The sequence below is a fragment of the Spodoptera frugiperda genome, chromosome 20, assembly GCF_023101765.2.
Source record: "Spodoptera frugiperda isolate SF20-4 chromosome 20, AGI-APGP_CSIRO_Sfru_2.0, whole genome shotgun sequence".
Taxonomy (NCBI): Eukaryota; Metazoa; Arthropoda; class Insecta; order Lepidoptera; family Noctuidae; genus Spodoptera; species Spodoptera frugiperda.
This window is the reverse complement of record NC_064231.1, coordinates 3,509,117-3,535,043: the sequence shown is the minus strand read 5'-3', so window position 1 is coordinate 3,535,043 and position 25,927 is coordinate 3,509,117. Positions and strand designations below refer to the sequence as shown.

Sequence of the window (25,927 nt, the reverse complement as noted above, 5' to 3'; positions counted from 1 at the left end):
CCGAATTGAATAATTCTTTTTGTGTTGTATAGTGCATTTATCGAGGAAGGTTATAGGCTATAAAACATCTCGCTATGACCAATAGGAGCCGAGCAGAGCGGGTGAAACCGCGCGGAAGTAGCTAGTTAATAATAACGCACCCAGTATCACCGCCTCCAATGACGAGTACATCCTTGTCCTTAGCGTTCAGCTCCGGATGGTCCTTGTTCTGGTGATGGTGCGTGGCTCCCATTTGTTTCTTCTGCCAGCTCTCCAGGAACTCCATCGCGAAGTGGATGCCGTTCAGCTGACGACCCTTCAGAGGCAAGTCGCGCGGCCAGGTCGCACCCATGCACAGGACTAGGGCGTTGTATCTAAGGAAGGAAAGTAGAAATATTGTAAGTCAGAGTATCATACGGCTGGGTGATCTTTATTCTAGAAATATTTAACCAAGATGTTTGTGGTTGTATCTCATTTCATAAGGAAGTTATAATCATATTGCAACTGTAACTTCTTCTAGTCTTAAAGACTAGTTTTTCTTCGTCTAAAGTAACTTAATCTTCAATCAACTAATATTTCTCAAACATTTTTTTCATATAGTTGAATAAGATTATTATCTTGAATGAGATAATAATTTTACGATTTACGGAATTGTCTGACTAATTTCAAGTCAGTTTGACTATCCCCGAAGATGGGTTATTCTCAATTGGTTGCTAATTTAGACATAATATTATAAGAAACAATCCTTACTCATTAGCCAGATCACTAGCAGAGATGTCCCGTCCTACATCGACGTTGCACTTGAAGGAGATGCCCTCGGCGGTCATGAGTTTGATCCTCCTGGCGACGACCTCCTTGCTGAGCTTCATGGTGGGGATGCCGTACTGCAGCAGGCCGCCGGGACGGTCGTTGCGCTCGAATACTGTCACTGTGTAACCCGCCTGCGGAGGGGAAATAAGGATTAGTCATAGTTTAGGATTTAGTTTCACATGACGACCCTTAAAAATGAAAACAAATATTTTTTTTATTACCTTATTCAATTGATGTGCGCACGCCAATCCCGCAGGTCCTGATCCTACAACAGCAACTGTCTTTCCATTCCTGTGTGTAGGGATCTGTAAATAAATCAATATAATTAGGTATACATATGACCGTAATAAATAAATCAGGACTACAAAGAATTAGTTTGACTCTTTCATAAAGAGATATAATCATTTTAGTAACCATATTATGAAAAACTTAAGTAATTGTTTAGTAAAGATCCAAAAACCGAGATATATTGTACTTGTATATACACGTTGTTTAGCTCCATTTCGAGCTCATTTTAATGGTAGTTAAGGTTTAAATAATAAATTCATGATGTATGTACCTCAGGCTGCACCCATCCGCTCTCGAATGCGTGGTCGATGATGGCGCACTCGATGTTCTTGATGGTGACGGGCGGCTCCGATATACCCAGCACGCACGCGCCCTCGCACGGCGCCGGGCACACGCGGCCCGTGAACTCTGTTGGATGAAACAAGTTAATATTGATATGAGGCACAAATACTTTCACACTTCATAATTATGTTTAACTTGGTGGGATATGGAACGAGTATTTTTAGATATTAAGATAATGAGAATTTCCGAGGAACTAAATTATTGACATTCATTGCTTGTTGAATATTGTTGTCACACCTGGGCCTGAATGATCTGGCTGTTAAAAAATTAACAAGTAACAGAGTAAAATAGAGATAGAACTCTAGTTATTTTGGTCCTAGCTAGTGTTCTCAAACTAGTTCATAATAACAACGACCTAAAAGTGTGCTGTGGCATTACGTAACAATGGAGTTTTATTGTGTTTGCAGCATACCTGGGAAGTTATTGGTCTGCAGCAGCTGACTGAGCGCCTGGCGCCAGTCGCCGCGGAAGACGAGGTCGTTCCACTTGGGGATGATGTTCCCGAGCGGGCAGCCGTGCTGCGACTGGCAGAAGGGCACGCCGCACTCCATGCAGCGCGCCGCCTGCGGCCGCAGCCCGCGACGGACGTGCCCACTGTTGTAGATCTCGTCCCAGTCGCGGACGCGCTTCTCCGCTGGACGGTACATTGTGGTCTCGCGGGGGTACTTCATGAAGCCGCTGTGGGGAAAATAAGGGCTCGGTATAGTGGTTGATGTGTTAAAAGTTTTGAAAAGAAATAAGACATATGTCCATTTAAGGTAAGCGTCTACAGGCCCGCATCGCACGAATCGCATCAAACGGATAAATTTTTCAGATTGCGTCCACTGTATCGGATTGCTGACGACTATTAGCAATCGGGTTGCCGATGCCACTTCCATTTGAATCGGCGTTCTGTATTTGGTATCGGCATTCTGTATAACGTCGTCGGTACGCATCGAATGAAGCATGCGGTGCGTACCGGCGACCCATGCGATCCATACGGTGCGGATCAGTGAACCCAATTGTGACTTTTTATACAAAACAAAATAAATCCGTTGCGATGCATACAACCCGGGCTTGTGGACACTTACCTTAAATTATAATTTGTTACTGCGTTTGTAGCATAAATGTGTGTAATACAAATATAAAAGGAAGAAAACACGATAATAGTTATAGTAAACGTAGTTTTAACAAGGATTGTTCTACCTACACAAACAGCGACTGCTTTAACTACGTCAGATTTACAACACATGTATTCTCCTGTAACCAAACCAAACAGTAAACCACCCACTTACCGAGTTTTATCCAAAATCTTCTCCAGATTCTTGGTCTCCAGTTCCACATCTCTGACAGTCTCCTCAATGTCCAACACTCCATTCTCGGCCTTTCCATTGGCTTCCACCTTGGGCTGGCTGGGCTGCTTCACTGCTAACGTCTTTAGTGCGCGCTGGTACTCATACGGGAATACCTTGATGAACTTCTTAGCAGGCTCCGGCCATGTTTTTAGTAGTTCTTCTGCGATCAGTGAGCTGGGGGGAAGAAAATATCATGTTAGAAATTTTACGGTGAAAATATTGTGATCGTCATTGTTATAAAAGAAATGATCATTATCGTACTGACTATGCCAGTAAACTAAGCAATTACTAAGTCAGATTTTTTATTACATTTAAACCTTGTCATTTTGTACACTTCATTTCAGAATACGTAAAAGATGTTGAACAAACCAAAGGAGTAAAGTAATTAATGATATAGTCACAGGACAACTTTCAATGCATATAGCAACATATCGCCTTCATCAATCTAAGTAACCTTTTTTATGAGGGGAGGAAACCTTCAAAAGATTTGTAGCTTTCTGGCGATAAAATATTAGGGAGTGTGAGATTTTTATCCTCACTCATTTGTCAAACCACCAATGGTGCCGACCCTCAGCACCTGTAAGGGGCACCGGATCCTCTAATAGACCTGCCCCAGAGCCTCGCCAACCTAACCTAGCATATAGCTAAGTATAACAATGTAATACAATATAAATAATTGTCTAGTAACTTACCCAGTGTACTCGTGGAACTCCTTCAAGAGTTGCTGCACGTAGTCGAGATCATCCTGCAGCTCCAGCGGCAACAGTTCCACCATCTCGTGGTTGCACTTGCCGGAGAACGAGCCGTCGATGTCGTACACGTACGCGATACCTCCTGCACACAGTATTATGATATTTAAGGTTTAAGCTTGATAAACCTGAGGATTATAATAAATCCCCGTATATGGGCGGTGTTAGTTTGCTAATAGATGTCGTCAAGACTGTGTGGTTTTAAATTAGTGTTTCGTCTAGGACTTCGGTTGCGTTAAACCTCGTCTCCACTAGGAACATTTGTCGAGCGGCATATATGTCCCCAGAGACAACGGGCGATGTCGGGCGATGCGACATTGTTGTAACTGTTCCTTGTCGCAAGTGTTATTAGTGGGTACGAGACTTTAATCAAATTTTCTTCAACCTAAAATGTAATCGTCACCCTTTAAACTTGTCACGTTTTTGATCTTGGCAAATATACTGTGGTATGCGCCGATATTGGCGCATAAGACACCCGATGCGTGAGTCTCTTTTGGGATATAGGTACTAATATTTAGTAGGTCAGTAAAACTTTGCTAAAGGATTAGTAGAGTTCTCACCGCTCATCCCGGCGGCAAAGTTCCTGCCGGTGAGTCCGAGTATGAGCGCGACGCCGGCCGTCATGTACTCGCAGCCGTGGTCGCCCACGCCCTCCACCACCGCCACGCACCCACTGTTGCGGACGCAGAAACGTTCCGATGCTATACCTCTGTACAAAATATCATCACAGTATTAATAACTCACATTTTGCGGCAGTTTCGTTTATGTAGATTGTAGAAATGCTAAAGACGATAAAGGTTTTATTTTATGTCTCTCTGTACCTTTATCAAAATGTGTCTAGCGTAAAACTAACAGACGCTAGTTACAGCGTATGATTAGGTCTGCTTTTTCCGCTCAATTTCATTTTGTTAAGGTTTCCTAACTAGCTCTATTTCGTATACACATAAAAGTAGCACATATAATTACCTGAAATAAGCCCGTCCGGATGTAGCTCCGTATAGACAGACATTGCCAACAATGACGTTCAAGTGGGACTCGAACGGCGACGCCTTCGGTGGGTAAATGATTACCTTGCCACCGGACAGACCCTTGCCTGAAATAAGAAATTAAACATTGTTTTCCCAAACTTAGGCCTGTAAGAATAGAACATCTGTAAGCTATGAATTACAGTAGAGGCAAACTAGAACAAAAAACAGATATTGATTTAAGTCATACTCGAACTGACAATGTCCAGAGTTATAGACTTACTGACTGACTGCATTGATTTACTTATAGAACAATCAAATATTTTTTATTATTTAGCAGAACGAAACTACTGGGATTGTCATCTCATCCTTTATGAACTAGTCTTGTTTTAACCTCGTTAATGCGTAATGTGATTATGTTTACTTACCGACATAGTCGTTAGCGTCTCCCTCGAGTGTGACGGTGATGCCCTTGGACAGGAATGCACAGAAGCTCTGTCCGGCGGAGCCAGTCAGGGAGATGTTCAACGTCTTGCCGTCTGGGAGACCGTCGTCACCCCATTTCCTGTACGGTTGAATTTGCAATTAAAATCTTCTTACAAGAAAGCGATAAGTAACGTGTTTCGATTTTAAATCGAAAAGAAGACTCGTTGAATATAATAATACGCTGGATGGATGTTCACATCATATTATAATCACGTTCAAAGAAACATAACGTTTTTTATTTTGCTTTTTTTTAAATCTTTTCCCAACATTTGGATTTTCTCCTGTAGCAGCCAGTTGCTCAACAACCACCAGTCATATTTAGAAATATTCCACCAGTATTAATCATCTAGACTGCCTCGTTGGCCGAGTGGTTGCAAAATGCTATTGCCGGGCAATAGGTCATCGGGTTCCTACTTCCCGGGTCGGGCGAAGTATTCAATGGGCTTTTTTCGAAACGTCAAAAACGATATTTTCTAGTGGTAGCACTTTGTATGGAAATGTGCTCTATTATGACGTTATAAGTTTTTGACGTCAAATAGCATGGGACTTACTACATAAATTGTGAAAAGTGGGTGTACACAGTGGCATTACATGCCACAATGTGCACCTCTGCCTACCCCTTCGGGGATTAAAGGCGTGACGATATGTATGTATGTATTAATCATCTAGCTATAGCTCATTAAGCTCAACTTATACTGTAATTTCCTGATTAGAATTTCATATTCTTCTAAAGCCGAAAATCTCTAGCAGTTACAAATTAGTGTAGCCACATAAGATATAATAGTGTGTTACTAACATGGCGATGTGGTACGACAGCGTGGAAGTGAAGGCGCGGTCCTCGTTAGTAATCTTCATGTTGATGTCGACATGGTCGGCGGAGCCGTCCAGTAGACTGCTGCACTGTTCTATCAGTTGGTTGTCCAAACGCTTTTCTAGTTGGAAGTCCTGCAAACGATTACTTGTTTAATTTTTGTACTGGGATACATTTTCATTAAATAACAGATAAAAGTGTTAATTTAGTTTGAAGTACATAAAACATTTGCTTTTGTGTCAATAATCGTTTTTAATAGTATAAGCCCATTACGACCTTCCAAACCGCCGCAATTCCTGTAAGCCAGGATATACACTGAAGTCCGGCGCGTCCCAGGATCATGAATAACTTGTCTTCGATCTCGCAACGAAATAAATCAGAAGAATAAAAGAAGAAAAAGAAATTGATTATTACAAAATATCGTTCGTAATCAATTACCACTACTATGTTAAGATATTTGTGTCATTAATTATTTACCTGTGACTTAGACCCTCCAATAATATTGACGCCGGGTCTCATATGCAGCGCGTTCTTCAATATAAGGCTGAGATTCAGCATCCTGGCCTTGGGGTTCTCATTGTTCTCCCGCACCTTGAGGAGGTCGGTGCGACCGATGAGGTCCTGGAAACGACGGACTCCCACTTCTGCCATGTGTTGGCGTACCTGGTCAATGGGAAAGATGGGTGTTAGTGTTGAATCAGTTAATCTTGCTACAGTGAAAAGTTTTACTGATATTACAAGCAAGAAATATTACTAAACTAGATCGAGTTCATGTGGCTAATAGCGTCTTAATATTACGGGGTATTCTTGATTAGTTTCTAGTATAACCAACCGTTGGTCATGGATTTAATCGTGAGTAAATCGCAAAGTAATTTGTGTTTGTAAATGCACTCAAAACACAGGAGAAAACCTAGTGTAGATACATTTAAAAACAAGTACAAATACTTATTTGTTACTAAGATCATTAGACATACCTCTTCAGCAAGCATAAATAGGTAGTTGACGACATGTTCAGGTTTCCCTGCGAACTTCTTCCTCAATACAGGGTCTTGTGTCGCTATGCCCACGGGACAAGTGTTTAGGTGACACTTCCTCATCATCGTGCAACCTGAGAAGTGGATAAATAGAAAGAATTACAATTACTATTGTTATAAAGCGATTAAGTACTCCTTGTTTCAACGGGTTTATAGTGCAATTATAGGCATCAATCACATGTTTAGCCTGGTGTATTGATTCAGACAAAGAATAACTGGTATTTGAACCAGAGAAAAGTCACTGTTCATTATGCTTATGATGAGAACTTACCCAATGCAATAAGTGGTGCAGTACTGAATCCGAACTCGTCAGCACCGAGTAGTGCGGCGACCATCACGTCGAAGCCTGTTCTGATCTGACCGTCAGCTTGTACCACCACTCTGTAATAAAATAAATAATTACAAAAACTGAAGAGATAAAAGAGATGAAGAAGAGATAGAGAGAGAGAGCGAGAGAAAAAGAGACAAGAACCATTTGACCGAAGTGATCACCAGGTGACCAGGGCCCCAAAAAAACTGGCGTCGCAATGCGCAATCGTAAGCAATGCTAGTGAGTGAGGTTCCTGCAACCCAATTCTCCCTTCAAAGGGCCGGCAACGCATAGGCAACTCCTTTCGTGTTGCGGGTGATATAGACAGTGTCGATTGCTTACCATGTCAGTTAAACTATCCTACCTTATCTTTATATATATAATTCTTCTGTACGTGTGTATGTCACTGAACTCCTCTTAAACGACTAGACCGATTTTGATGAAACTTTTTGTGTGTGTTCAAGAGGATCTGAGAATGGTTTAGATTCACAATTTTGTTTTAATTAATCAGACGTGTAGACAGGACAACGTCTATCGGGTCCGCTAGTACCTTATAAAATGGGAAAGAAAACTAAGCATTAAGTTAACATACCTAGATCTCAAGTCGTTAAGTACGAGCACTTGATGTGTCTCAGCGACGCCCAGTTCCCAGGGCAGGCCGGCGCTCTTGATGCCGGTCCAGGAACTGGCGCCCGTACCACCGTCGTGGCCCGAGATCACTATGTGCTCGGCTTTACCCTGTTGCGATAGAATAAGTATGAAGAAACATGACAAGTATGGCATTCTGCTCGTATTATTTGGTCTTCCATTGATGTTTTTTAACACCAAGAGAGTAAAGAAATAGGGTGTGGTAAAGTGAATGAAAGAGTCGGTTCATATCCAACGGAACATGCGTCGCGTAGAGCCAGAACAGACAAAGGTAGGTATGGAAAAACACTTGATCGTTCAAATTCAATCGATGGTACGTTAGTGCGATCGCTAATACATTTAACGTATTTTACGTCAGATATGAACCGACCCTAAGTTTCTCGTAGCAATAAGGTCACAGTCTGTTAGAATAGTCTCAAAACATAGCTAACAAAACAGAAACAAAAGTCGTTCTATCATGTAGAACTTAGATGCTAAATCAAATAGGTAACACTACCTCATCATCTCTTAACCTACCTTAGCCACTCCTGAAGCGACAACTCCAACACCGACTTCCGAGACAAGTTTGACAGAGATCCTAGCTCGAGGGTTGGCAGCCTTCAGGTCGTAGATGAGCTCCGCCAGGTCCTCGATGGAGTAGATGTCGTGGTGAGGAGGCGGGGAGATCAGACCCACGCCCGCTACTGAACAACGGGTCTTTGCAATGTCTTCTGTTACTTTGTAGCCTGGAAGCAAGAGTTAAGTGTTATTGAAGGTAGTGAATAGGTATTTAAGTGTTTAATTATGTTCATTTATCGCTGTTTTGTAAACAGGAATATTGAAATCAGTGGAATCTGATAGCTAACCATAAGGATTATAAAAAAAATATTTCCTATTTTGATGTTTCAAAAAGTAACTTGCAAAAAATTTGATGTACGAAAGCAACTTACTATTACTATTATTTTTAGACAGGCAGGCAGTTGAATCAACTAATAACGCCCGCATCCTGTTAATTTTCAATAGTTCTTTCTTGCAGTTGAGTAAATATTTGTCTAGTCGATTTTTAAATTGGGTCACACTTAGGGCTGCAACCACATTATTTAACTTATTTAGGAAAAGACAAGTTAATTGGTAACTTACCAGGTAATTCTCCCCCTTCTCCAGGCTTGGCTCCCTGCGCCATCTTGATCTGCAAGTCGTCTGCGTGTGCCAGGTACGACGCAGTCACTCCGAACCGACCCGACGCTACTTGCTTGATGGCTGAGCGCTTGTTGAACTCGGGGTCCTACGATAAATGTGAAGTTTTAATATCAACACTATGTTGAATGGATAATAACTAGACTTACTGTATTTTTAGGTTTCAAATCTCAAGCTATTCTACCTCTTTTCTGCCGAAAAGACGTTATTTAAAAAAATATTTACCTGGTTAAGATATCTGTCAGCATTTTCTCCACCCTCACCGGTGTTGGATTTACCGCCGATACGGTTCATGGCTATGGCCAAGGTAGTGTGGGCTTCCAGAGAAATGGAACCGAAAGACATCGCACCTGCAAAGAAACAAGTTGTTTTAAATTAAGTTAGTAATATTGACTAGTTTCGAGCCACACCGGAGTCCTTAATCATGAACTTTGTTGGTATTAATAAACAAGCAGGGTATCACCATATGAGTATTACTTTATTGATATAATAACGTACCCGTAGCAAACCGCTTGACGATTTCAGAAGCAGGTTCCACTTCGCTCAATGGAATGGGCTCGTCTAGTTTCACAAGCTCCAGTTGACCTCGCAGAGTACACGCTCTGATTGACTCCAAAGCACTTTCCCTGTGGAAATTGAAGTAGGATTTAGACTACATAAGAGTAGTATTTATACATATTCTGGTTAATTTCTATATCAGAAATGGTAGTTTTCGTCTGGTAAGGTAAGGTAAGGTAAGGTAAGATAAGGTAAGAAGAAACTAGTCGAGTTCCTCGTCAAAACAGTACGTAAGCCGATAACATAATAATTAATTTAGGTAAGAAATTGTTTCTAGTTATAACATTCCATCAATTGCAAACTATGCAGATGTAGTAATGTAGTTCTACTATAACAAGTTTCTTCCCTATGGTTCAGAATAGATTTCTATAATAAAAGTAGTTTGTATTACCTGTATTTATCGTAAGCAGAGGAGCTCTTGTTGAGCGCAGCTTCTTGCAAGTTGGCGATAGACATCGGGTCGTTGATGTGTTTCTCACCACCCGCACGCCAGTGGTAGTTACCAGGGTTCCTAGAAAATTAATTGTAATTAGTTTCTTTTATATTCTTAACGAAGGATAGCCTAAAGTGAGTACTGTAAAAATATCAAGTGACTTACACAAATACACATCACAACATAGACAAGAAATAACAATTTGTGTATCATTCAAAAACTTTTTTTTGTATTCACCTCAAAACGAGTGCATCCTGAACATCTCCGTAAGTCAATGCATGTCTATCGAATATTTCCTTTGATAGAATCTCGAAGTTCACTCCACCTGAAGACAGAACAAACAAGCAACATTAATGGCACCATTCAAATAATCAAACAAAGCAATTTCAATCTTAAATTCATTGCAAAAAGATTTCTATTCAAATAACTTTTCAGTAGTAAGATTGAAAACCCATATAGTTCACATAACAATTTATAAAAATTGAACTTTAATTACCCCATATTCAAATACAAGCACATATCCACATAATACACTTTACCCACAACTAAAATTCAACTCTACCACCCCACATTCAAAGCTTAAAATCCCTTAATCAACTAAAAACACTCACCAATCCTAGACTGGGTGCCTCTAAAGCATTTATCGATGACCTCCTCACATAGACCAACCGCCTCAAAGATTTGAGCACTCTTGTATGACTGTAGAGTACTAATGCCCATCTTAGCCATGACTTTAGCCAGACCAGTCTCAATGGCACCTTGATAAGCCTTGTAAATATCCTCGTCAGTTAGATTAGGGTCCAGAATATGGTCGTTGCGAAGAGAAAATGCTAACTCGAAGGCGAGGTAGGGACAGATCGCGTCTGCACCGTAACCTGTGGAAGGAGAAATGAGTCTTAAGTAACTTTATTTTAACGACAGAATTGCTTTTCCTTTGTTATGTTCGTGTTGATATGTTTCAGTTCCAGAAGGAATGTCGAGAAATTGTCTTTTAATGGTCACTTGTATTTACAAGGAATCAAAAAGTAATGGAGCTTTAAGGTACACGTCCACAGGCACGTATCGTACGCACCGCACGCTTTCCGTATGATGTCATCAGTACGCATCGCATGTAGGTATTGCTGATGATGTCATACGGAATGCGTACGATGTCGGACATGTGGATGCTTATCTTTAAGAACTCTCGGTTGTGACTTGCAAGTCAAATTTTAAGGAATAGTTTCTTTTGGATACAATCAGCCAGCCAGCGAATCAATCTTTGGTAAACCATAGTTAATATTCATTGATATCTTTACAGTGAATAATGTAGTATATAATTCTTACCCAGCAGTACACACATGTGATGAACCTCTCTCGCCTCAGCAGTCTCCAGTATGATGCCGACTTTCATACGTTGACGGGTCTCAATCAAGTGGTGGTGGACAGCTCCTGTTAAAGAAAAAAGCGTATTATTGTATGTCATATCCATTGTGTTACAGTCAAAATAAATAACCAATCATAATCCAAAATATTTTCAAAAGAAAAGCCATGAAACTAAGGTCAAGGCTTTGGATTTTAGTTAACTATTAATTTGATATCTTTTGTTCTGTTACTTTTATTATGATTAATGTCATGTTTATTTACGTAAAGAAGTATTTCTAGTGTTATATTTAAACAAACGTGGATTTTAATCAAAAGTTAAAGTATTATAACGGTAAAATATGGTACCTAGAGCGAGCAGCGTGCTAACAGGAACCCTGGTGGGCCCGGCGGGGCGGTCGGTGAGTACCAGCAGTTGGTACCCGCTGGCGGCCGCGGCGTGCGCGTCGCCCGCGATGCGGGTCAGCGCTGGCTCTAGTCCTGTCGGACCCTCCGAGTACTCGAACGTGCAGTCTATTACTTTGGTCTGTGGAAATATCAATATTTAAGTTAGTAAATAATAAAAACCGATACATTAGTCGCTAATTCATTAACCTGCATTTTATAATTGCGTTTAACCGGCCACACTACACACACACAACTATTGTTACTTCTTTTTTTTTCTCCCGAGTATTGCAGCTCTTTTGCATTCTTCCATTCAATTTATTCATTGTCCATTAGGACAAATAGGTCTCCATCTTTGTGTACATATTTGGAAAACTGACGTCAAAAGAAAGATACAATTCCTTACTAAACCACTTACTGCCACACTCAGAGACATTTAGTGATTACTTAAACTATTCCGTAGTAACACTTTTGCTATCGAAAACATTAAGGAATGGTTTAAGTAGCCATTTATTATGTGACTCTGAGTACGGCGGTTAGAAATGAATCAATAAAAAAGCTTCAAAATAGACAGATAACAAAAAGTAATCTCTATTTCTTTTTCAAGAACAATACAACCCTAAAAACAAAACAAGTAACTAATGACAAATGCTTTACCTTCCAGCCTCGATGCGTGGTATGCTTGAGAGCGTGCAGGTCGGGCAGCGACAGTATGGGCTGCGGCAGGAACAGGCGGTGCACGAACTCCGCGCTGGGCTGCAGGATGTTGGGCGCCGGCCCGATGGGGCACAGCAGGGACATTACTATCTTCTCCCTGGTCAAATATAAGGAATTATTGTCAGTTTATTAATATCGTAGTATTACACATATTAAATTTATTGACGTGTAAAAGAGTTACATTGTAAGCTATTTGCAAAAATAAATATCATTTACAAATCTAATAGGCTCATAAAAATTGAGTTTTTACAATTATTTTGTGTAGGGTTATGACAAAACTATATTTCCATTAAGCAATTAAAAGTTCCTATATTTAACAACAGCAGTGAGTAATTACTGTCAAAATATGTTTTGGTAAAGTTTTCATTATATTCAGAGTAATAATAATAATCAAAGCTCAGATTATTAAATCAAAATTACTCTAACAGAATGCTAGCTTCTATCGTAATGTAATATGTAACTTTTACTTTGTTTCATTAATTATAAGTTTAAACATACCTGAACGGATCAATAGGTGGGTTGGTGACTTGAGCAAACAGTTGCTTGAAGTACTCATATGGTAATGGCTGGAACTGTGATAAGCAAGCCAGTGGGGCATCGTTACCCATGCTGCCCAGAGCCTCTTTTCTGGAAATAAATATGTTCTGTTAATAAATGGAACACAATAGCAAGCGCTGCCTCCTGTCTTCAAATCTAAAATGCGTCCTCCAATCTAGTGTGAGGCAAGAAGAAACTTTTAGTAAAAATCTTTTACTGACTAAAAACCACTCCATTCCAACTCCTACTCTGAGCCGAGCCGCTGTATATCATTCCTCGAGAACCCAATATAAATCTTTTATATTCTAAGCTCGACAGATACATTAAGGTCAAGTATTGACACAAACATACGATTTCAAGATATATCATGTTATAACATAGTAATAACTTACTTGTTCTGTATCATAGGCAGTAGCAACATGTTGATGGACTCGATAGTGTACCCGAACAAGCCGAGCCTCTTGTCCGCGAGGCCCGTGATCACTCCGTTGGTGTGACCGTTCGTACCATTCGATACTACGGTACCGTTGTCTGAGGCCACCGATTTGTGGATGTCTTCCATTGTTATCTACAATTGGAATAATGTTAGGTAATGTGTGTGTTATAGTAGGTAACAGGGTTTGAAATGTTTTAAAGGATGTTTTAGAATATGTTTGGACTGCTAGATTCATTTTATCACACTATAGTCCTAACAGGACTGTTGATCTGATTGCAAAAAGTTGATAGTTTTACACTTGTTACGTTAAACTTCAGAATTTAACAGTTACTAATTGATTAAAATGTCAATATTTTAAGTAAATATATTGATACTGTCATATGCTTAACTGTCGTTATCTAAAAATTAGCCTTAAGCCTTTCATTGCCAACAAAAAACTGTTAAAGGCTATTCCTCCACTAGTGTGGCGTCTAATGTGTTAGAAAAAACATCCTTTAAAATATTTCATAGAGGATTGTAGGACTAACTACTACAACAACTAAATTATACCTAAGAAGCCTCAATAAGAAATTCTGAAAACGTGTAAAGCTATCACGAATCACGACGCCCGTATTGGTCCTCTCAGTCGTGGATTTAAGGTTGAATATTGTTTAACAAAATTATGTAAAACTCGATGTTAGATGAAGCTGTTTATAAGTTAAGCATGCATGTCCTTTGCGGAGTCAAGAGCGCGACTTGTTTTTGGTAAGTAACCACAAAAGTATTATGACAATGGGGTCTAAAATAAGATGATAGGATAATATATGAATACCCATATCGGTGTGTAAAAGTGTAATATAATATTTTGATCTTTATGCCAAAGATTTCAACTAGTACTTGGTCAAGAACAGATATGTTTTAGTGATAATTTCGAGAGAAAACATTGGGTTACTCTGATCTAGATTATTATTGAATACTTTTGTGATTACTTGATACACAAGTTATAAAAATATTCATTTTCCTTTTGGCTAGACTGTCCCTCGGTAGTATAAGGCACGGTTTCAATAAAACACCGTACCTTATTCATTGAGTAATAATAATTTAAATTAGCAGCAATTTCGAAAAGATTTCACTCCCCATGCGTCTAACCAAACTCACCATCTGAATACATGTAATAATGATATCCCCACGTACGGTAATGCATAGAAAAGAGAAACAATCGTTAGCTATGTAGATGTGTTCATAGAATTGTGACAAATATTCGCTTATCGTTGAAAATCAACTCAATATCGATTGGAATAGAATTTAAATTGTCTTAGAGTTTGAATTACACGTGTCATAACAATATTAGGTACTTCAAATTGCTATAAAATGAACTTTAATTTGGTAATTATTGAGTTGATTTTGCAGTACACAAATAAAACGAATATTTGTACAAATACGCCAAGAAAGTTCACATAAATGTGTCACCAATCACCATATAATGAAAATAATAGTAGAAATGAAAGAACAGAATAGTAATAAACATATTTAGTTTAGTTTTACCTTGTCTTTAAGCCATTCGGAGTGAGGTCGGCTGCGTGCGATCTCCATCTTGAGTTCAGCGTCCTGTACCACTTTCTTCTCAACGGTGTCGACCAACAACATACGGCCGGGTTTTAGACGACTCTAAAATATTAAGGAAAATTAATGAGTAATTTTGTCGGTCTGGCTACGCTCAGAGATATAAACGGCGGTAATATTGAAGAGAGTAATTACAATTTGTTCTAAATTAACTAAAAATCACGGTTAACTCACGTAAATTAATGGAAAAAAGTTCTACTCTAGTTTCAAGTCACAGAAGGACTCTTCATCTTGAGCAGCGTACGCAGACGCGGTGACGTCCCGCAGCCTACTCAGTAGGCATTAATTAAAGTGAGTAAACCGTACTTTTTAGTTAATTTAGTATATCCCACGATAGCTATTATTAAAATATATAGTTTGTTCTATTACATAGAGCTCATATCAGTATTAGGTAAAGTCGAAAAGTGGGACTTGTTCTCGTATTAATCTTTTTCTTACCTTTAGTATGACTTTGTCCGGGTCCACATCGTAGACTCCGACTTCGGAAGCCATGACCAGCACATTCTCACTCGTCACGTAGAAGCGAGAGGGTCGCAGGCCGTTTCTGTCCAAAATGGCACCTGGAAAAATATCGTAACTTATAAAATTGGTTGTTTGTTAATTTTAAGTTTCACATATATAACGCTTGCTTTAAAAAACTAACCAGTTTTTATGTCCCAAATTCGTTTAATACGAGACAAATACATATAAAGTTCATTATTGTTCAGTATCTAAGCAAGACTGTTATTCTACCATGAGTTTACTATTTCTTTTCATTGTGGTAGAAAATACAACAGAATACCAAATGTCATACAATACCTTTTTCACTTCATCTTCCATATCTTTCCATCAAACCAGAACAAGAAACATCCATTCAACTCACCGATATACCGTCCATCAGTAAAAGACACAAGAGCAGGTCCATCCCAAGGCTCCATACAGGACGAGGCCCACTGGTAATAGTCCCTCTTCTCCTTAGGCATGGTGACGTCATTCTGCCACGCTTCAGGCACCATGGTCATTACAGCTTCTGGCAGGGACCGCTGGCCAGCATGGAGGAGGAACTCGAGGACACAGTCTGCTGAACCGGAGTCGGAAAGGTTTGGCTCCACGACTGGGTAGAGCTTTTTGAGGTCTGTGGATGAAGAGAAGGTGTTATGGAAATTGTGCTTTGAAGAAACTAGGAATAAAGTTTAGAATAGCTTGATGTTGTGGTCGTAGACTATTTAGATTGTGTGATGGAGACTTACCATCGCCAAAAATCTCGCTCTTCATCACACCCTCGCGAGCTTTCATGAGGTTTACGTTACCTCGCAACGTATTGATCTCTCCATTGTGAGCGAGGACTCTGAAATATAACAAAAACATTAATTAAAGTTTCTTTTGACTTGTCTCCTGTATTTTAAAGCTTATTATGTGTATGTTTGTATACCAACCTCAATGGATGTGCCCTCTCCCAGCTTGGGAAAGTATTGGTGGAGAATCTGGTGTGTACCAGCGCCAAATAGGTAGTGAACGCTGGGTTGCTCAAATCCTTGAAGTACTCCTACAAATAAAAAAGTGTTTTATCAATAACTCACTATGATATAACCAAAGAAAGACTATCTATTCTCTACAATCCTATTTTGATTTCCCTAAGAGCCATTTTTGTATGGCATTTAAGTTGGCTATTCGCTTACCCATAGTTGCTGCGAGGTCAACAGTCCCTTGTACACAACAGTCTTGAGCGCAAGACTGCAGATGTAGAACCTGGCTCCAGGCACCACCAGCTCATGAGAGGCACGCTTGCGGAGCACGAATATCTGAAAGCAGGCGTTTACACTACACACCTAGAAAATACAGCGAACGGTGGGATGCCTGTATGGAAAAGATGGGCCTCATTTCATGTGTAAGGCACTTTTTTCTTTACTATCATTTTAAACATTGTGGACATTTTTATTAATTGTGAATCCACTAAGCGTAATGTCCAGCTTTTGTATACAAGCATCCCTTAGGGATTATGTAAGGGTTTGTAAAATTTACGTTTGGCACGAAGTGGTCGCGTCCGGCCGGCCAGTGCGCACGCAACGATCTGAAAAAACACCTATAAGAGTTCCTTACGTCCTAGTACCGCGCTTACACTATAACAAGAGAATGAATTTGCAACATGCAACGTTGCAAGTTCATACTCCCCATACCCTCTCTCTCGCTCCGGTTCGCTCCGTCTCGTTCTTACCTGTCTGGCTAGCTGTTCGTCGTCGGTATCTCCGGTAACAAACACTTGACGCATAAATGGCTCCGAATTACGAGCCACTTGACCTGAAAGCGAGCCAAAACAGCCCATTACTAACTTCACCAAGGGAATGTGTCAAGTTTATATACTAGGAAGGTTATATCTTATTCATAAGCACATCTTCTAACACCACTTAATGGCAAACCAATTGAATTGTACGTAGAAATGTCATAAATGTTGAAAGCAATTGTACTTGTATGTAATTGAACTGAACTGATGGCGACATTTATGACAGTTTGAATGATAGTACACATGATTACATTACCATTGAAGCGTTATATAATGACAATGGCTGCACTTGTGCTTCATCGAGTTGTTTAACTCAAGATTCAATAAAAACTGTTTTGTGGAGAACATTGAAATAAATAATACATAATAATAATGTTTGTCTAATGAATCTCAAGTTAAAGTTTTCCAGTTATTCTAAGAAGTAATCAGAATCTTTGGTTTATACCACTTGTACTGTCCAAGCATCAAATTACATTTTAATTGTCTCTCTTAGTAATCATACCATTGATTAGTATCATTTACTTATTTGTATCTTTCGATGCGTGCGCCAGTACGTGAGATAAATATTTTATAATAGTTTTCCAAGAGTATGCACATTTTTGGGAATGAAGTAATATTATTTATGTAATTGAGTAAATGCAAACCCATTAAAAATTAAACAGTGGATACTCTTAGGAAAATTTTAGATATAAGAATTTACTATGCGTTGTAGAATCACTTAGGACATGTAAAGTAAGTATTAAACAACGCCGTAACACAAATTGCCTGTGTCTTATAACTAATTTTAAGAAATGGACACTAGAAATTTGTACTACTGCTTCTAGTGAGTCAACAACACATAGCTCCGAATCGAATGTCAAATCGAACAAACCGTTTGGTCAAGCATCGCATGACCGCGTTCAGCCGCGTTTAAACGACCCGACATTACTACGAGAACGACCTGCAATGATAGTCGCAAACAAAAATCGCAACGCCGAAACTGGCCTTATATCGAGCGACGAACTTCAATGGACAAGTCGTCAGTAATTGACAGGACAATATAAATGAAAATGCCTTCGAACCTACGACAGTTTTACTGAGAGCCTTTTTATCATTTTCCAATAATGGCCGAGATAATAACTGCGTCACATATCAGGATACTTGTGCTGAGGAAAATTGTGTTGTATGTATTGGGTGTACGGTTCATAATGGAAACATAACGAATCGTGGAGCCATTCAGCCAATCGTTCCAATAAGATTTAAATTAAATCAGTGATTGTGGTCAACTAGTGAACTATTCCCATTGGCTGTGATTGCTCTGGCGCCATATTTATTCACCATTTAGGTCTTGACTTCTACGTCCTATTTAGACATTGTATGAGCTTCATGAAAAAGGCTCACAGCAGCTCTTAAAATTATTGTATTCTTTTCTAGAGCTCAAATTAATTTTGAAACAAACAACACATTTAACAAATGTTGTATTAGAAATTGTGTTTATGTCTTTCAATATTTGCTTTATGTAGTTTTCAGAATAACGTTGTCTTTAAATAAAGTTAAAATTAAAAGGAAAAAATGTTAAATAATATCTAGAAAATTGTGTCAATGCCGAAACTTTTAATAACTTGGCAACTTAATTAACTCGCTTGCCTCGTTTTGAAAGTATCCGAGGTTCTGTAATTTCAAAAGTTAATTTTGTCATTTACCCCTTTCAAAAGTAGCATACAATTTTGTGGTTTTATATGTAAATTGGTGCTAACCACGAAAACCAACATTGGTTAAATGTGTTTCAGTGTTGAAAAGAACTAACCAAAACATTTGATTCTCACAGTATTTCCTTTATAAATCTTCTAACTCTATTAGGCATCAGAAAATTTAATGTTTCACTAAAATATGGACACAGATTACAAAAAGCATGCAACATGGCCCCATCAAAAATGCTTTTATAATATAATATTTTGATCTCTATTCATCTATATCCATGCATGGAACCCATGAGACATGATTTATATGAACTGTTAAAACAATGAAGCTCGATTTCACATAGAAAGTCCTACATGTCTTGAGTATTGGTTAAAAGGTTTTCAGGTATCTTACCAATGGTGGAGTTGTTGGTGGGGACGGTACGCCAGCATAGTACAGTCAGTCCAAGGCTCTCGGCCAGTTCACCGAACTTCTTCTCGATGTCCTGATGATGCAGCTTGTCGAGGAAGAAGATTCCAGTGGCATATCTGCCGAAGGGCGGCAAGTCGATCTGGTGAGTGTCTCTGGAAGTGAGAGGAAACAGGTTAATTTATGTGGCCTAATAATGCTAATTTAAATACTGTGTGCGAGACGAATTGAGTATTGTTCAGTGGTATGCAATTCATATTCATTGATTAGTGCTTTACAGCATAGAAATAGGTTTATTATAAGGCCGAGAGCTGATAACATATTTTGAGAACGTGTGTAACGAAGGTGGTTTATAACAGAATGTTCTAACATTTCATCAGCTTTCCTGCTTTATTATTTAATTGTATAATCTCTAGTCTCATTTTGAACCTAATTTTAGTTATAACTAGCTGGCACGCAAAACTTTGTATTGCCTCAAACATAATATGTTTCTCACCCTTTAAACCTTCTTAGACTTCTACAAATAATTCAAGAGCCATTTAGCCAAATCGACCAGGCCATGAGTTTTAGCGAGACTAACGAACAGCAATGGATTTTTATAGATAGAGATTAAAATAGCTAGTGAAATGAACCTACATTTAGACGATTTGGTGTGTTTGTGCAACTGTTAGTCTATATTGTTATAAAATTATGAAATAAATCAGCGTAAAGCATCTTTATTATCAAAGTACCGCAAGTTTGATTGCACAGAATTAACTATTGTTAACGTTTTTATTGTAGTTTTGTTTATACATAAACTTGACTTGCGTCGTATTTCGTACGACATTCCGATAACTCATGGTGGTAGTTCACAATTCACATAAACATATAAAAATCGGGGTCATGTTGTGTATTTTATCGTAAAACTAGTTATATGTGGTTGCCATATTAAATTGCGTCCTTAATAAGAATACTACTGATAGTATTTATTGCAAAATAATGAAATTCATGGTGTAATTTCTTTTAATCTAATATCAATTAGAGAATAAATCTATTATATATAATTAGGTTATTCTATGCGTGCGTATCTCTAAATCTACATACGATAATTTAAAGAAAGTGTTACGCTCATCAGTCTACAAAACTCGATAAAATCAATGAATGAATGTTGTTGTTGAATTATAATCTTGATAATCCTGTCTAATTTGTCGCAACAACAATTTGCTTATTACGCTATCCAGCATCATATTTCATGTAGTATCTGTGCTCACGTGAAGGTCACAAGGACGTGTGCGCGCGCATCTACGTCACAACCAGACCGCAATATTGACCAACAAGCGGAGCTGCCGGCTGCGCGGTACTGCCGGTACCCTATCATAGATAGTGCAAATCTAGGTACCCTGCGTCATGTGTGCACAAATACCACGTCGATACCTATAGGGCGTGTCCCTTCGACAAGTTATCGGTAATATTATTTTCCTGTTACCGGGTTAATTCATAAAAATTCTGATTAAAAACGCCTGTCACTCTTGTTTCTAAGGAAAATAATTAAGTTTTTGTATTGGAATATTTTCAATTATTGGGACGGAAAGTCCCCAGACAGTTCCTTAAAGCAATTGAACGAATCAAGATTGTAACCATGTAACGATGATAACTTGTAGGTAATCGAAGTGTAAACAGGTCCTGCCAATGTATGCGTGTAATAAAAATAGCTGATGGCAAATAAACCACAAAGAGCCATGGTATCCTGGGAATGTGGAATATCTACTTCATTAAGTAGATTACTTCTATTTATGATGCATTTATTTTTATCTTCATATAACGGATAACCCTATAATTATATAGTGCTTTTGAAGATAGGTCCTTAGGATATTTACTAGCTTTATCTCTCGATGGATCCCTTCACATTATATTTGGTGATTACCAAAGACATCGAGGAACCATGATCTGTTCCTTTTCCCCCTCGGTATTTAGGATATACCTACCTATTAAACGATATAACGCTCCCCTAAACTTTAGATGATCGACGATGAATGATCTGCGCTTCGTCAGGAATTTGGGGTGAAGTTCATTGAATTCTTTCTGAAGCTCTAAGAAAGCGATTGGAAGCCATTGCTGTATTCCATGGGAATTCAATTGCTCTTACCCATTATACATTAGCTGGTTTGCACCGAATATTGTCTTAAGATTCTTGATTGTGTATTAGTTTTCATAATCACTCATTTAGTTCCTAGATAGGATCAATGTATTACATAGTACATACATACATAATATTGCGCAATTAGATACTATTTCTAGTCTGCAAGTGTAACATGTTATTGTTTACAAAACATTAAAAGACTTTCAGCTATGCATTCTATTGCACCTATGTGTTGGTGAAGTTGGACAATTTGCCAACAAGAATACTGTAGAAAGAGAAAGAAAACATAATAAGGATAGCGATCCCTGTAGTTTGTCAAGCTCTGTCACTATCCATAAGTGCTCTAAGTGGAATGGCGTATTTTCTCCATCGCAAATGGACGTTCTCGAATTTCAAAGGACAGTGTTGATTTTTCTCAAGAAACTAATGCATCTGAACAAATTATCAACATTTTCTTTCTTTTAGTATACTTATAGTTATGTCAACTATACTGAGATGAATAGTACACCCGCATAAACCCGTATTACTATCCCTATTGAATCCCGATCTCCCTGCCAAAGATGAATATTGAAATCAATATGAATTGTTTGAAATTGGAATCTTTAGTTTTGTCGACAGCATTACATTTTTTGGTTAAAGAATGATGATTTTTTGTCTTCTTCCTGTCCTTATACACCCACGCAACTTGAGTTCTAATTCACGGCACAATATAGTCATATTATTTCAGAATCTCTATACTACATCTTTTGCTTTGTCGTCCACTTCCTATCCATCTACATTAAAATTCAGTACTCGCTTTGCTTTAGTAGATACTAATGTACTACCATTAGTCTCTAAGTAGATAAACGCTTGGTGCAGTGAGATACCCAAGGTTATTGGTGCGTATTCGGTGACAAAATGCCAACATCCGTTTGATAATAATGTTCTCGTGAATGAGAATAGATGACACGATAAGAGTGGAACAATGCTTTCTCGGTGCTTAGGGGAAATAGTACTTTATTCTAGTAAAGAAAATGAAGATAAATTGACAGCTTTGAAACAATTTGGAGAAGTGCAGATACACAAGAGAATAATGCAATAATGAGCTCAAAGTTCAAGGTCTTCCGAATTGAAAAAACCATTTCATAAATCAATACGAAACTGTATAAAGACAGGCATAAACGGAAACATAAAACAGATGGAATTTGTGTCGTGAACAAATTGCATCAGCTTACACAAACAATATAAATTCAACATCATGATGTACGGAATCCGACCACGTGACTGCGCACATGGCGTGATTACTGTCTGCACTCTGCAGTAGGGAGACCAGGAACACTTGGACTCTTGCCAAGATGGCGGACAAATCGGGATTATTTACTACTTAGTGTCGCCGCGGACGCTGAACTTAGCTACATTTGTGATTAGGTTATTAATTGCCAAAATTTGCCGATTACATCACGGTTATGTAGGGTAATTCGGTACTATAATTTCCAAGGCGCACGAAGTGCTGCTACATAAATCTAGTTGCCTAGAAATTGTACATTTGTCTACTAGCTCCGATGACTTAGATGAGGAGGAGGAATAAAATGGAGCACAGTAAATCTTAATAATTTATTAGACGAATGATAATAAAACTCACGGAAATATTGGTGAAAAATTGCAAAGAAATAATACGTATAATGTTTAACAACAGATGTGGAGGAAAAACAACAAACGTAGATGTTTTATTTGAACAACTGCAAGCATGTGAAATTGATGAAATTATACGTCAGCGTAAACATTGTAAAATTTAATTTATGAATGTTTTTGGGCTGATTAAACTTAGAACCTAATACGTAAGTCCAAAGTATGAAGTTCAATATCTATATCATGGAATGATAAGAGAAGAAGATGTCATGTCTTAAGAATAATCTGGATTTGTCTTAATTGTGACCAACCAAACAGAAGCAGGACGCAAAATTTTGTCTTCTAACAAGCCATGGATGAAACAATGCCTTAAAAGACATCTATCAGTCCACCTGTTTTACATAGATAAGAGCAATAAAGTGTCATTCATTGACGTAATCGAAGTTCATGGGAGTCAATGAAATCGATACAACGTTACGTCCAGGTTATCGCAGCACGGTGAGCGTTGAACGACCGACAGCTGACCCAGATTGGACCAGCTCCGTAATCAATATTTTATTTATAATAACACGTAATTGTTAGGGAAAATAAAAGTATACCTACTACCTACGCAGTAATTAGCTCTGAAAAGAAAAGGTCAAATTCAAAAGAAATCTCCAATGTTTAAGGTTTCTTTCATTAAACTTCTCAATCTAAAAATAGTAGCCTAGCGAAACATCGACCTAATTAAGTAGCTACTTTACTTCAGACGCCTTTGCCAAGTCTGCTATGAACAACCTAGGAAAGCTAAAGAGCCTCATTAAAAGTTACCGAAGCGTAAAATTACAAGCAAACTGAATCCAGTGATGCAAAGCCCACTTAATTGTGGAACATTTTCATTAAATGTCACGGCAGATAAAATGGGACCGTACTCCAGGATGGTAAAGGTCAAAGTTGAATTAAAACGTGCCAAGATTGCAGAAGGAATATTAAAAATGTTGGGGTACCCATATAACTTATACGAGCCGTACTTTTATACCAGTATAAATATTTAACCAAGAACATGACGCAAGTAATAAAATTGCGAGGAGAGTGGAAGAGAATTCTTAGAAAATTAAGATTCAAGCAGCGACTGACATGGAGAATACTGGAAACGTGACAACTTCCTCATGCATTTATCTGAGACTATTCTAAATTGAACACGATGTCTATTAATAGATAGAACTGACGAGTCCTACTCTTAACTGCATAGATCTGCAACCCACGTACGAATGGAAAATGGAATTTAATATGAAACGCATGAGGATTTCCTACTTCAGGAACATGAAAAGATATCCACAGTTGTTACAGAATAATAGTTGAACTTCTTTAGTATATTCTTGAATTTGTTTAAAAATCATAAGGAAGAAGAAATATATCACTTTATATCTAAATGGAATTTAATTTAAGCAATGAAGAAAAGTAGTCATCATTCAGTAATTCACATACTACACCGTCAATGATCTAATATAAAGTTGTGAGGGCGTTGTTTTCCTTCGCGAATTGTGATCATCATCTTATAAACAATGGCAGCTTTTGCCAACTCGTCTGGTATTCTAGATGACATGTCATACACCTGGCGTTGTCCGCCTCAAAAGCTGTGGTAGCTTGTAGGGAATCGATCTTAAACAAATATCTTCATAATATCTACAACAGTTTTAAAATATTATGGCAAGCTTCCAAAAAATCTCGTAAACAATAAAACGATTTAATGTCTGGAAGTGTTTTACGTAATATTTCCGCAGTAACCATTAAATAAATATCTTGAAAATAGTTATTTATAATGTAATTTAGCTCTCATAAACCAAGTTCATCGATCGCTTTGTGGTGTGAATCATTTTGTATGAATTTTTCGTACGCAAGATATTTCTGTAATTTCCATTCAGAATTTAGGTTACATTCTTGAATGAAGATGCTTTAATAATTTTGCTAAGAGTAGTGAGGGTTGCCAAAAAGCATTTTGTGTGACAAATCAGTTTTTTCAATGTATTTATGCACGTATTCTCTCTTCTGAACAGTGAAGCAAATACAAAATAGTCATAACTGGGTTTCCCTTTTAACATATTGCATAATGTCATTGTAGAGGGAGCGCGGGACGTAACAAACCACGTATCTCTCTCTCTATTTTCCATTTAGCGGTGCCATACTACAAAATGTTGCCAATTGTCCACTTTTTAATGTGCCACTTTCTGAGCTTCTCTTTAGACAGGGCCGTTTTATTTTGGGTCACAGTGCAGAATCACATTATGGCATATCCTCTTTGTACTGTACACCACAATAATTGCTTACAGGTATCCGTACACACATTATTTAGGTTTCAATTAAATCATTTCGCAATATAATGTAAGACTAATTAATCTGCGATTACGACCATACCTACTCCCTAAGTAGTTTTAATAATAATCGCATTAATTACTTTATTTATCTATCATTGAATTGTCTGAGGTTTTATCTGTCTGTCTGTATTTCAGAACAACATGATGTCAGTTTATACATACGTACGTACTAAGATAGGAACAACAATAAGTAGTGATATTATACATTTTTATCGACGTCTCAACATTTGTTATGGTCGTGATACTTTTTTGCCAAATATGATTATTTATGAATCACCAATTACTAAATTCGGTTTAAAAATATCATACAACACCTAAGTGAAATGCTAAAGATTGTAAAGATAATAGTTTTTGAAATGTTTAATCCAAAATCATATGATTATATTGATTTTGGACATTAGTTGTGTGGAGTTTCTATCAAAAACTTCGACCGACCCAGACATTTTAAAACAGGAGCTGTTATTCATTTCGGCATTAAAAGGGAAATAAAATTTGGCAGTAGGGCTGCTGTGCTTCTTATGGAAAGCAAGTACTATACCA

At 38.2% G+C, this 25,927-nt stretch overlaps 1 protein-coding gene across 1 annotated transcript in view; it reads right to left on the bottom strand.

Annotated features, from left to right (window-relative positions):
• Positions 1-25,927, bottom strand: part of LOC118262156 (uncharacterized) — a 51,088-nt gene that overhangs the window by 5,503 nt on the left and 19,658 nt on the right. Inside the window, exons 4-38 of the mRNA XM_035573318.2 lie at positions 19,292-19,461; positions 17,153-17,235; positions 16,617-16,739; positions 16,374-16,483; positions 16,188-16,285; positions 15,821-16,072; positions 15,397-15,518; positions 14,881-15,003; positions 13,313-13,488; positions 12,882-13,010; positions 12,324-12,480; positions 11,631-11,808; positions 11,247-11,351; positions 10,535-10,798; positions 10,161-10,248; positions 9,882-10,001; positions 9,431-9,558; positions 9,158-9,282; positions 8,876-9,020; positions 8,273-8,481; positions 7,701-7,846; positions 7,070-7,179; positions 6,739-6,872; positions 6,242-6,427; positions 5,750-5,898; positions 4,896-5,032; positions 4,469-4,595; positions 4,063-4,211; positions 3,446-3,587; positions 2,694-2,927; positions 1,832-2,097; positions 1,349-1,485; positions 1,011-1,094; positions 730-920; positions 141-353 (exon numbers count right to left, since the gene is read on the bottom strand). Coding sequence (XP_035429211.2) covers positions 141-353; positions 730-920; positions 1,011-1,094; positions 1,349-1,485; positions 1,832-2,097; positions 2,694-2,927; positions 3,446-3,587; positions 4,063-4,211; positions 4,469-4,595; positions 4,896-5,032; positions 5,750-5,898; positions 6,242-6,427; positions 6,739-6,872; positions 7,070-7,179; positions 7,701-7,846; positions 8,273-8,481; positions 8,876-9,020; positions 9,158-9,282; positions 9,431-9,558; positions 9,882-10,001; positions 10,161-10,248; positions 10,535-10,798; positions 11,247-11,351; positions 11,631-11,808; positions 12,324-12,480; positions 12,882-13,010; positions 13,313-13,488; positions 14,881-15,003; positions 15,397-15,518; positions 15,821-16,072; positions 16,188-16,285; positions 16,374-16,483; positions 16,617-16,739; positions 17,153-17,235; positions 19,292-19,461 — 5,310 coding nt within the window. The remainder of the gene's footprint in view (positions 1-140; positions 354-729; positions 921-1,010; positions 1,095-1,348; positions 1,486-1,831; positions 2,098-2,693; positions 2,928-3,445; positions 3,588-4,062; positions 4,212-4,468; positions 4,596-4,895; positions 5,033-5,749; positions 5,899-6,241; positions 6,428-6,738; positions 6,873-7,069; positions 7,180-7,700; positions 7,847-8,272; positions 8,482-8,875; positions 9,021-9,157; positions 9,283-9,430; positions 9,559-9,881; positions 10,002-10,160; positions 10,249-10,534; positions 10,799-11,246; positions 11,352-11,630; positions 11,809-12,323; positions 12,481-12,881; positions 13,011-13,312; positions 13,489-14,880; positions 15,004-15,396; positions 15,519-15,820; positions 16,073-16,187; positions 16,286-16,373; positions 16,484-16,616; positions 16,740-17,152; positions 17,236-19,291; positions 19,462-25,927) is intronic.